General features: G+C 37.7%; 1 protein-coding gene across 1 annotated transcript; it reads right to left on the reverse strand.

The window, feature by feature from the left end:
* Nucleotides 1-217: 217 nt before the first annotated feature.
* On the reverse strand, nt 218-13242 carry LOC104886789 (26S proteasome regulatory subunit RPN13). Its single transcript, XM_010671301.3, has 14 exons — nt 13086-13242; nt 12807-12863; nt 12604-12696; nt 12381-12440; nt 9423-9461; nt 9264-9338; nt 9093-9159; nt 6561-6639; nt 5267-5385; nt 5094-5126; nt 1327-1421; nt 1171-1248; nt 987-1041; nt 218-781 (listed from the first exon to the last, which is right to left on the reverse strand). The coding sequence occupies exons 2-14, from the start codon at nt 12840-12842 to the stop codon at nt 669-671; spliced, it is 942 nt and encodes a 313-aa protein (XP_010669603.1). The 5' UTR covers nt 12843-12863; nt 13086-13242; the 3' UTR covers nt 218-668.
* Between the last annotated feature and the right edge of the window lie 215 nt (nt 13243-13457).

Here is a 13457-nt window from a genome sequence, read left to right on the forward strand (position 1 = left end):
AGGAAGAATCTACTCATCAACACAACACCAGCACGAAGGGATGGTCAGCAAGGTGATTATCTAATTAATTAATGGGAAATGCTCAAGGAGGCCTATAGACTGGCTCCTGTGGCCATAGGCCGAGACCACGCAGTGGGGGGCACAAGTCTATTCCACCAGGTTATGGCGCCAAAAGGCAGCAAGCCCATATCGTAAATCAACGACGAAGATGTATGAGTAAATAACATAAAGGGGGGTTTTTGAGGTTTTATTTCAATTCCAATCAAGCCACCAGACCAGCACAACCAGTGCACACGAAGGGCCTTTAACTAGAACATAAACATGAAGTAATTTCCTGCTCAGCTATCGCAACCACCCAAGACAATATGTTTTTAATTTTACAAACCAACAAAACTACCACTACACTTCCAAGAATATCAATTGCAATGACCAACGATGCTCTCCGGACACCCAACTAGTTGATGAAATAAGTTGTCTACTAAATTAAAACGAGTACCCTAGTACAAATAGCTTGCAACCATTTGCTTTGCTAGTGTAATTTTCTGACCAAAAACCAACAACCCCCCTACCTCGGCAAGAAAAACAGGGAAGTAAAGACGAGGATGTATAAGCCCAGTCACCATAGGATCATCTCAGTAAAGGAACACACAATCCTAAATTGCTGTCCACTATTGCCCTTCGTCCATTGGATCGTTAATTCCTCGGCCCAATGCATCAGGTTCCAAGCTTTTTGAAACAGAGTCTTCAAGTGCCTCCAAGAAAGAAAGAACGGTAAACTTGTCTGCATGCAAAAAACAAAAGGATTTACAATCAACTTCAAGCACAAGGTTATCATGCATGATGCATCCCACTCTAGAATCCTTGAACTGTAAGATACGTTATCAGATCATGATGGTATCAACAAAAGCACGAAACAGAGGGGACGAAAAAATAGGAAGAAATAGAAGATAGCATCAGAAGACAGCAGATTGGTCCACGTTGCTTACATTTACTTGGGTCGATGCCAAACTGAGCCAAATCTATTTGGCCTGTCTTCAGAACCTACAGAAAAAAGAATGTTCATAGCAATTTTCGCATTGATACACAAGGGAAATTGAAAAAGAGCAACCCTTGCGATGATAGATATATGAGTTTATAGGGGAAAGGGTAATAGGAAAAGAGTATCCTTACATAAGAGAAAGCATCTACTTGTTGCCGGAAAGGAGGGCACTGTAGAACCTCTATCAAGTCATGAAGTGACTGTTGACCCTGTAATGACCTCAAAGAAATAAAGCACCCCCCGATACAAAATATAGTAAGTTCATAAAAATACCAACATGTAATTACCTCTGGCAAATATGGAGCGACGCGTTCTTCAAAAGGCAAAGTCTCGAGCAATGGGAGTACCAATTCAGGCTTCAAAAGATCCCCTAAACCAAAACCTGTAATAGATGCAGCAGCAATAATCAGTAAGAAAAAGCACTTGAGGGTGTTTTAAAAATCGCTTGGAAGCTAGAAAAATAATTTGGATTTTTTGATTTTTACCACCCTTATAAATAGCACGTTTTACACTTTACCACCTTTTGTTCTTTTTTCAATTTTACCACCTTAAGGTTTCCAATTCACTAAAAACTACCACCTTACTCATCCTCCGGCCAAGAATCCGGTGAGGGAGGGTCCACATTTTGAATTAAAAAACTTTTCCCCCCCTGTTACCATCTCTCTTCCTGATTTCTTTCTATTTCTTCATTCATCATTCCATTTCCTTCAACAAATGACACTTTTATCTTCAATTCCCTATTAACACCCTCTATGTAAAAATCCTCAACTCCTCTTTGATATTTACAGAGTCCATTTACCCTCTCTCCTCTATTTCACCCAAAAATTCCGAATACCAAAATCCTCTTTCTTCTCCTTTATTTCGACTTTCGCAGCAAGAGAAATTCCTCATTTGCTATTTTGGTGGTTTTGGGAAGAAGACTGAGACATTATGTGCCTATAATAATGAAGATTAATGAGAACCAAAATCAGCATTATGCTAAAGAATACCATGAATACCCGAATTTAGGCCCATTTTACCAATAAATTTAAAGAACAAGAATGAGCAAAATTGAAGAAAAACCCTAACCTATTAAATTGGCTGAAAATCATATCTTATAGTAGCAGAAGCTACAATTTCTCCTTTGATTGAGGTCGAATTTATCAAAAAATTGTAAGCCCTAACTTGATTTAGGTTTTTATCAAAGAAATTTAGGTTTACGGAGGGATTGAAAGATAAAATTGGGGTTTTAATGAAGACGAAATGAAAAATCGAGGGTAAAAGGGGAAAATGGGAGAGAAACTTAACATAAAACAGTTATTTGGGAACCCCTTGTCGGATTCTTCGTCAGGCTGACTCAAGGTGGTGATTTTTAACGAGTTGAAACTTTAAGGTGGTAAAATTGAAAAAAAGAAAAAGCCAAAAGGTGGTAAAGTGTAAAACGGGCTATTTATAAGTTGGTAAGAATCAAAAAATCCAAATAATTTTTGTGTTATAAGTTAATAACAGAGCTCTTGGCGATATTATAGACATTTTCCATCCGCCTTCTCTATAGAGAAGCAAATAGGGGCAACAAAATTTTCGTTGAGTCAGAGACAAATATCACCTATACGGCCTATCTGGTGAGTAGTAAAAAGTTCCATGCCGATGTCTATGGTTATGAAACTCTACTCGTTACTCTTCTATACCACCTCCCAAAATTGTAATTGATGGCAATGATATTTAGAAGAAACGGTTTTTTCACCATATACCCCTGACAAAAAAATTTATTCACCAAATACCCCATCTTTTTTCAAAATTCACCGAATACCCCTAACTTTTAAAAAAAATTCACCAGATACCCCAAATTTGTAAAAAAATGACAAATAATCCCCTTAATGACTAACGGCGGTTAACTCCGTTAGTCATTAGAGAACCGCCGTTAGTCATTAGAGTTAATTAACCCTAAAAAACCTAAAAACTCTAAAAAACCCCTAAAAACCCTAACTAATCTAACTCTCTCTCTCCTAACCCACCACCCCCCCCCTAACAACCCCAGCCCCCCTCCCCTCCCCCTCGCCGGCAACCCCTCTCCCTCGCGCCAAGCTTTCCGGCAGCCCCCCTCCCTCACTCTCGTCGCGGCTCCCCTCCCCCTCCTTCCTTCGCTCTCCTCTTTCCGGCAGCCCCCTCCCCCTCCCTCACTCTCGTCCCGCGCGCCTCCCCGTCCCCCTTCGTCGCGCCTCCCCTCCCCTTCCCCCTCCCTCGCTCTCGTCGGCGCCTCCCCTCCCCCTCCCTCACTCTCGCCGGCCCCGCCGCTGTTGTTTTCGCTGCTGTTGATTTCGCTGCCAGAAAGAGGACCGCGAAGGAAGGAGGGAGAGGGAGGGGAGGCGCGACGAAAGTGAGGGAGGGGGCTGCCGGAAAAGCGGCGTGAAGGGGAGGGGGTTGCCGGCGAGGGAGTTGGGTTGCCGGCGAGGGGGAGGGGAGGGGCAGGGGGTGGGGCTGGGTTGGGTGGTGGGTCTAGGGTTTGGGGGTTGGGGTTGGGTTAATTAGATTAATTATGTTAATTAGGTTAATTAGGGCTTAATTAGGGCTAATTAGGTGGACTTAGGGATTATTAAATTGACTTATGGCAAACTTGTAAATATAAGCTAACGGAGCACTAACGTCCGTTAATAGTAAGGGTATCTGGTGAATTTTTTTAAAAGTTAGGGGTATCTGGTGAATTTTGAAAAAAGTTGGGGTATTTGGTGAATAAATTTTTTGTCAGGGGTATTTGGTGAAAAAATCGTAGAAGAAAAGTAATAGATGTTTGGGTGTGGACAAGCATTACCATGGATTTTGACATGGAACTTCCCTTACAAAGTAAACTAATTGCCATTATCGCAAATTTCACCGCCTACCAAATGTATCATTAGTGATGTACTCCCTCCGTTTCACAATATAAGGCACGCACGATGTTCGAGGTCAAACTTTGACCGTTAATTACTCTCAATTTATGTTGATAGAAAATTTGAAAAAATAATATTATTATAGTATTTTTCAAGACAAATCCAATGATATAATTTTTATAATATTTACTTATCGTATTTGAGAGATATTTGTGGTCAAAGTAAATTTTCGTAAAGCGTGAATGCATTATATTTTGAAACAGAGGGAGTACCAAATTAGCCATATTTTTGAACAACTACTTTCAGATATTTACTCATCAACACTCCAAATTCCTTCAGACAGCTACTATTAGAATTTGAACCAACTACTCCCTCTATCCCAAATTAGTTGCTACATATTGACTTTGAGCACTATTTATTTTGCCATTTTGACCGTCTCTAAATTTATATACGTAATGGTAAACATATTCATGTGGGATTTTCTTTGATTCGTCTGAATATGTATTTATCAAATATATAATTTTTGCAATTTTTTCATATACCGAATTTGAGATATTAATTTTTGAAACCGTATCTTGGAAAGTGTGAAAAAGTAAATGTAGCAAATAAATTGGGACGGAGGGAGTACTTGGCAACCAAAACCCAAAAAAAAGCCTGATATACCAGGTATACAGGAAAACCAGTACACCAACAAATCTGCAACAAAGTTGCATACTTGAGATTTATTAAAGGGGTAGCGTAAGTATTCCATTATTAATTTGTTAGATTAGCTTGAATAGGAAGGAACAGAGGTAATAAGAGGAGAAAGAGAGGAAAAGAGAGCAAGAAAGGCTATATCTACAGGAAAGTAGAGAAAGGCAAAGGGGCGCAAATATGAAGGAAAGTTTCATTTATTAGTTTTATGATTTTGGAGAAAACGAGCATCTGAAAGAGCTCATACCATTCAATGATGTAGCTTTCCAGAAATCAATGCAAACATAATCTTCTTCTTTCATAAATCTTCATACCAAATGCAGGTATATAACATAATCATAATATCACACCTATAGTAACTCAACAACACTGAGAGTTAACTGACACAATGGATGACGAAATAAATCCCATTAAACCCCAGAAGCAATACTCAAACTAAGATCCTTATTTTCCAAGCATCCCAAAGAATTCCTATAGTGAAGATCATATGAAAATTGAAAGAAATGCATAGTTACCTCCATCAGGATCTTCCACATCTTCTACAGGACCTACAATGAAGTAACAGATGATTACCTTTATAGTGATATGATAAGAACTGACAGGAGGGGAAGAGAAAAAGAGGGAGCCAATGCCAATAATATGGTGATGTTGCAAGACTTGCAACATCATATTTTTCAGAAGAACATACCAGCAGATTGAAGGTTACTTAATATCCTTTGCAAATCTGATAATTTTACTGGTCCAGGTGCAGAGGTCACATCACTCACTACTTCGGCTCCCATGCTAGAGCCAATCAAATTACCAGCTCTGCAGTTTTAGAAAGGGAAATAAAGCTTAAAACTCCCTGCATTTCAGAAATGATTGTCCTAGACAACTTTTCACAAATATTAATAGTGTTTGGTTAGAGGAAAAAATTATCCTGGAAACTTTTCCCATTTAACTTTTTCAGTTTAAGGTGGAAACTTGTTTTCCCGTTTCTTTCTAGATGAATGGATGTCACATTTCCCTCCCTATCTCGTCATCCTTTTTCTTTATCTCATCCATCCTCTCCCAAGTCCCAACCTTGTCATTTCCTCCTTCCTCTATAACTTTTCTTGTGAGTAACCTAACAAAGGACAGTACAATCCTGTTTCCTCTTGGAAAACATGAGAGAAGTGTAATGAACAAACTAGGAATACAAAGAGATGATGTTCATTTTGAAAAGAAAAAAAAATAAAACCCAATATGGAAAGCAGGAAAATCACACTATATAGTATATAGGGCCTGGAGATTGTGTCCTCAAATGTTGACATAAGCTTGTGTTCTCAAATGTTGACATAAGTTTGTGTTATCAAATGTTCTATAAGCTGAGAAATTTACCATAATCATATTACTTGAGTTGAATAAGTAGAGGTGACACATAAGAAACCATATTAGCTGCATATTGTTGCTTTACCTAATTGACAATAAATCCAAAAAGATGTATCATCATGTAAAAACAAGCATGGGGAAGTTTTTCCTTTATACTTTTATTTTTTTTCCTTAAACGTTGCAAATAGAACAAGTGGTATTTTCTCATTATACTCTCAAGGTTGACGTTGCACAGAGAGACATTCACCAAAATTATACAAGTTGAATAAGAGACACAACATGAGAAACCATATTAATTTTACCCCATTTTCCTTTGTAGCTCTTATCAAGACATTTAATCTCATAATGATGGCATTCCTAGCCCCTAAGGGTAAGTCAAAGAAAATTACGCATTCCTGTGCCAAAAGTAACAAACACATGATGGCATCACATAAAATCGCATCTTTTTTTTTCTTTCCCTTTCTTCCTCTTCTCTCCACTTTTGGGCGGGGATGGGGGAAAGAAATGGGATAGGCACATATTATTCTCACTGCAGAGCTGAAAGGACATCACTCACAATCAATCATAAAGTAGGTTTCTTCATGAAATCAAACTCACATAATACATAAAGTTCTCAGTGTATTAGATAATACCTAGATGAGATATCGTCTTCAGCCATCTCCTCAGCTTGAAGGGGGACAGATGCTCCAGAATCCTCCTCAGCAAGAAAATCTACCAAAAAAATGTAAAGTTCAACTGTTCAGCATGATAACAAAATATAATACAACCTCACAACTAAACAGAATGGCCTGGCCCAAGATCCAAATAACTATGCTTTGCAAAGACGTCTGATGCTCCTAGTTACTCGTCTCCAAGGCATCCCTAGTATGGAGAACATCTCAATAACAACTCTGAAAAACAGGGGACGACAAGCATCATAATGAGACATCGAGGGTATGAATGGGGCATCCCAGAGTCAAAAGAGAAGCTTGACATGACCCCCAACCACCACCACCACCCCCCCCCGATTAATTTCCCAACACAACGTTTTTCCATTAGAAAAGGAATGTAAAGTTTTAAAGAACTCGGCTCCAGGTATTCAGAGAATCCAATAAATATAATGACCTCTCTATCCACCCTTCTCCTTGAGGCCAATGCCACTCCAACAACATGGCAAGACTCGTGGTAGGTTTCCTGAACAAACGTTCTCAGCCACTGCAGTAGATTTAATTCTTCATACCTAGCCTGAATTAGTCATGGCAGGAGTCCTGGACCAACGTTTTCAGTCATGGCAAGAGTTCTGGATCAAATTCCTGGTCATCTTCGAATTTCTTATATAATCATGTGAGTACGCAAGCATATATAACTCCTAATTATATTTCTGCTCTCCAGAATTTCTAATTTTATTACTATCTAACTTTTTTATACCATATATTTTAGAATTTTCCCATCCCCACGTCTGTGTAGCCTAGGCAAATACACTAGACAAGATTATTAAAATAACTCTCAACTCAAAAAAAAAAATGACTCTAGAAAATGATAACAAGGAAGCTCTAACAAGAAACCTTATTCCTTTTACGTCTGATTACTTTCTTGGTAGACGGAAGAGGAGATAGGAAATAGATGGTTCGTTCAGGATAGAGCTGGAATCATTGAAGTCATAATAATGGAACTATTTTCCATGATCTGTATTGTAATGTATGAAATAAAGTGTTACAAGACCTAGGATTTAACCCACTTAATATATGAAATGAACCAAACTCTACAAGTATTTCACGTCTTTCTCAGAATCCCAACAGTCCCAAGGCATCAGTCCCTTGTATCCAGGGGTCATATTCAATGCCGTGACTTGCTCCTGCATTTGGCAGCCAATTGGCAACTATGCTGGTCTAATGAGAATATGATAATTGCAGGCTCTGTGGCTATGAGAAGATATATGGGCCCCAATGATGGTCAAAAGCTTCATAATCATATTATAACTCGATAAATTTGGTTCTATGCAAGCATGTCTAGAGTAGCTTTGCCCATATAAATTGCTCAGCTTGCCAAAAGAATCCCCCATATGAGGCTCAGGAAAGAGAGATTGATATCAGTTTAGCATTAGAAATAATTTTGTTTGTGTTCAGAAATTCTATCAGAGTCAACCTTAGGATCAGTTGCGAAATATATGGCTGTAACACGGCACAAGATGGGCTGCTAGTTCAAAGTCTTCATTTGTGGTAGAGATGCATAAGCTTGGTGCAAAGCTCAAGGCCAATGCTTTTGCTTCCCTTAACTACCACAAAGAATAGTAGTGAAAAGAAGTTAACTCTTCTGATGTGTCCAATAGCATGCTATCCTTATTAGGGTTCTCATTATAGACCTAGGTAAGGCTTGGGGTAAGTAATGTTTTGGAAATCATTCATTATGCTGTAACAAGTTCTCACTCTGTACAGATCAGGCCACAATGTCACATAATTCCCTAATCTCCCCGCGAACTACAATCTGAAAAAAGCGAATCATGGTCGGTGTTCGCCTATTTTTGCCCATTTTGGGCGAACCGCGAACTGAAAAAGCGCATTAAATAGAGAATTATGTTACACTCATCGGGCAAAGAAAATGCTTCAAATGTAAAAAAACAAAAGATATCAGAGTCGTTGGAATAGCAGAATCCAAGGAGTGACATTTTCCATCAAGCGTAAAGCTCACAGAATTAGTGAACGGAGTTAGATAAAATGAGCATAGACCAGTGTAGTAACATGAGCAAGGAATTGTAAACTGTAATGCAACATATAATTACAAATAGTCAAATGATGTGCGCGCTATATTATATGTGCGCCTTAAGCTGCTTGTGAAATACTCATATAACCCCCATGCTTATATAGTTATATATGATCCATTATCAGTACTAATGTACGATACAAGCTCATTATCCACGATGAAAAACTTCCACTTTGGATTGTGTTGTACAATAAATGACATAACTTCTTACACTAAAAATTAGATATTGTTTGTACACGATCCCAGGGATCCCGATCCACACATGTATACATGCGTGTGAGTGTGTAAAGGATACAAGCAAGAAGCAACCTCACAACAAGAAAATATAAAGTAAAAGGGAACTTCTCCCTTGTGGAGGGTGATTCAGAACCTTTCTTAATAAGAAACAGCACTATATGTAATGAGAAAAACTGTGTAAATTGTACCTAATGGTCGATTAAGGTGATGATTTACTGAGCGACATAACTGTTGATCATCCTCAGCTTTTGGCTCCTGGAAATAGTTCAGCAAAGAAAAGTTGGAAAGCCAAGAACGTTGAAAGTGCATTTTCTACCTCAGTTGTCAAGTGCACCAGATGAAGGAATAACACAACTCACTTGCATCCAGAAAAAGAACTTCCTATCATCTGTATTGAACTTTAGAATGTAGACCCTTCCAGATGCTTGCTCAACCTGGGTGGTGTTGAAGATAGGCTTAAAATTGCAACCAGAGAACCATATAAAATGTGAAGTGATATTGCAAGTAAAGTAACTTACCTTCTCAAAAGTTGCTTCCTCTGGAAAAACAATTTGGTCCTATAATGCATTAAGGAGAAACATAGACAGCAGCAATACCAAGAAATAGACAAAAAGATCATAGAATCCTTGAAGAGCGCCAGGCATAACTAAAAATTCTAAAAAAAAGAGTTAAAAATATAAAACAAAAAAAAAATGTAGAAGGGATTACACTGGTGTAGATGAAGAAATGAATTATATATATTTATTCCAGTTGCAAACACACCATTGCAATCCTTTAGGCCAATAACTACACTCAACAACAATGCAACTATATCGACCATGATACATAGACCAATAATGAGAAGAACATAGGATAAACATTCTCCAACACGGTTGATAATAAGGTTGATTTTTTTTATCACCAACAAAGCCCAATAATTTTTAACATGTCAATTAACGAAATCACTTGAGACCGTAGATGATATGGTGATCCAAGACCGTATGGTGATGGCTCCATGACCTCACCTCTAAATTCAACCCCTAACCTTAAACACTAAATCCAACAAACTGCCAATGCCACCTCTTTCCATGGTCAAGAACCCTCAAAAAATTCAACTCTCGTCCCCATGGTTGCTTCTGTACGCATGTTATTTTAGAATCTCATATAAAGCAGATATTGCCAAAGAAGCATCTTAGATCAGCTTTGCCCTTATAATTATCGAATTCTAACCTTCTAGCATAGTGCATCCAATTCAAAACCAAGAGGGTTCAAGCTTCACTACCCAACCTTCCACGTTACATTCAGAACTTGTTCATAAATCTTTCCACACTACCCAGGCCCGGCCCTGAGTATTGTTTGGAGGGGCAGGGGACAAGGGCCCAAGACTAGGGGGGCCCAATCCTAAAAATAAAATAAAACAAAAAACTAAAAAAAAAAAAAACTAATTAATGACGCTATTGAATCACGCGTACGTTCTTCAAACCTTCAACATTGAAAGTTGAAACAAACTAAACTCTTTGAATTCCTTCTTCTACTGCTTCTTCACTCCTTCTCTCTTTCTCTTTCCAAGATCCATTAAATTCTTCTTTTAATTTCCAAAATTTTCTCTAATCTCCATTAAACTCATTCAAATTTTTCATTTTTCCCCAAAAAATAGCTGTTAAATTGTCCTTAAATATGGCAACGGGAATTTTTTTCTACAATTTAAATAGAGAAGAATTGGATTTCTATAATGCAATACTCATACAATTTAGTCTCAATCAAGTGAAATTATTAAGATTTTATGAAATTAAGAATATGAGTAAGGTTTTGGGGAATTTTGGCTGAGTTTAAGTTCTGATTTTCTGGTTCGATACTGACGCCTCGTCGCCGGTTGTTGTGCGTTGCCGGATTGCCGCCTGCCGGAGTCCGGATACCATCGTAATCTTCGGTTGTTGCTGCCGCTTGCGAGTTGCGGCCTACTGTCTGGCACCTGCTTGCTGTCCTGCGAACAACACCTCTGTTCGTGTTGTTGCCCCGCTGCTGGCCTGCCGCCCTGCCGTGCCGCGGCTGCCGCCTTCCGGTGGTTTCAAGGTGTTGTTGTTCCTTGCTCTTATCTTTAGTATTCTCAATTCTGTCAAATTGATTGTTAATTTCTGTGTTTTATTTATTTTATTTGCAAATTACAATGTTGCCTAAAAAACATTTATCAGGAAGTGAAAAAAGGAAAAAAAGAAAAATTGCTGAAGAGTTGATAAAATCACAGCAAGGTGCTATTGACAGATTTGTTCTTAGAAATGTAGTTCATGAAAATTTAAATCAACCAAATGAAAATTTACATGATGGAGTAAATAACAATAATAAAAATGTTCCTAATGAGCCTATAGATGTTCAAAATGAGTTTTTCAAAGTTGAAGTTGATCAAAACCTATTTGAGATCGTCTATGTCACAAGAGCGGTCGAATGGTCTTGCGGTTTTATCAATAGAAACAGAATTTTTAGAAAACATCGATGTTGATATTATCATTAATGATTTTGGATCTCGGAATGCTCGTAGAACTCGTTTTTTATGATATTTTATTATCATGTATTAGATGATGGCATATGAGTTGCTTGAACAATTTTTTAATATAAATTTATTTGCCAATTTGCATTCGCTTGAACAACGTATTTATTTCATAGAATTACTATCAAATTTTGATTTTGTTTTATTATAATTTGTATTTTTAAAGGGGCCCCAATCTACCATTTTGCCTAGGGCCCCAAAAAGATCAGGACCGGGCCTGACAGTACCTGCCCTTTATTAGGAGGTTTCAAGAACCATTTTGCTACAATAGGTTTCTTCATGAACCATTTGCAATTGCAAGGGCTCCTATAAATTTAGGATGCACTAGGAGACATGTCATGAGAAGTCCACAACAACGAGAAGCTAAGTGTAGGCGATAAGGGTGCAAGAATTGTGAGAGCAAAACAAATTGAGGGAGCGCAAGTTACCAACCAAACCATAATAGATGTTTAAGGGGTGTGTTTTAGGATAATTGTTTCTGAGTATATTGGTTGGGATGCCGGTTAATAGTTTGCCCTGGCGCATATATAGCTCCTACTATTGTAGCTGCGTGTGTTCTTGTTTAACTCTCAAATATTACAAGTGAAGTTGCCTTGGCATGGGGATCCAGTCTGTAGATTTTCCCCTTATTGTTGACAAGAAATTTTTCCACATAAAAATCGTGTGTTATTTATAGCTTGTAGTTTATTTTTCTCCTATCTATTGTGTGTGATTGCTATTCTTCTCTAACACATTTGTTCCAGATACACCAAACAATATATGAGTAGCATTCTCCCATTAACAACGTTCTTAAGATTTAAATATCTAACACAATAAACCGAAGACACACAAAGTATTTCTAACTGTAAGAAATAAGAAACCAGAACCTGGTTCGATCAACTCATCAACCAGCACTATTAGAAGCAAAACAAAACTAAAAACATGAAACACAAAAGGCATAGCATAAGGATACATCTTCAACCGCATTTTGCACCCGATCGATCCACTGAAAATGGACCAAGCCCTCCTCACCCTAACAAAGACATAGTTGATAACATCCTCAATCAAATATCATGTGGTAATTATCAGTCAACATTTGAAGAGCAATTTCTAATTAGCATAAACACAGAACAATTCCTACAAATTCCCAGCTATAATATAAATACGAAATACACAATTTTGATAATCAAACATACCCGTGATATCCTAACTAGCCCTTTACGGGTATCTGGAGTGACCCGTTTTCCCTCTAGTAACATTTTACCAGCACGAAATTCCAGCATAACTTCCTGTTCAATCAACATCATATAAACTATAAACTTTTGAAACATCAAATTAAAATAAAAAAAGCAAATTGGGTTTTTATTTCAATTTTGAAGGAGAAAAGAAGTTAATTTACCTGGACCCCTAAAGAAGCCTGGTCTGCAGATGCCATAGTTTTTCTTCAATCAAACCCCTTTTGAATAAACAAAAATCTGGGTATTAGAAACGGTTGCATAAAATCAAAAACCCAGAAACTTTTTATCTTCTAATGCAATAATTCATGAGGAATTAAAAGTTTTGTAATTGTTTTAGATGGTTTTCCCTATTTTTTTTCCTTTCTTTATAATTAATTGCATTAAAGATTGTAAAATGTAAATCAAAGAAGAGGAGAGAGTGAGAAGAAGAAAGTAAGAACCAAAAGAAAGGTTTGGACTTGGAAGGCGAAGTAAAAAAAAAAATTGTTGTCGCAAATTTTTGTTGCGAAGTTGCACTGCTGGCTCTCCTGGAGTCGAGCCTTTCTTTCTCTCTTCTTCAACCTTTTCTGTCCCTTCGAAATATCCGTATCTTAACTTCGGGTCAATGTAAACATTTGTTTCTACAATCCGTCTAGTATGGACCCGGTTCAAATTAAAAATCACGTGCCCCACTACTAACTAGTCACTCCCGCTTTCCAAAATTCGCGCGATTTTCTCTCTCTTCAATAAGATTCTCTCGCCCTTAAATTTGAACAAAAACAGTTGTTCAGAACAAACATATACTATATCATTTTAAAATACACTATATCATG

This window comes from Beta vulgaris, chromosome 2 (genome assembly GCF_026745355.1).
Source record: "Beta vulgaris subsp. vulgaris cultivar EL10 chromosome 2, EL10.2, whole genome shotgun sequence".
NCBI lineage: Eukaryota > Viridiplantae > Streptophyta > Magnoliopsida > Caryophyllales > Amaranthaceae > Beta > Beta vulgaris.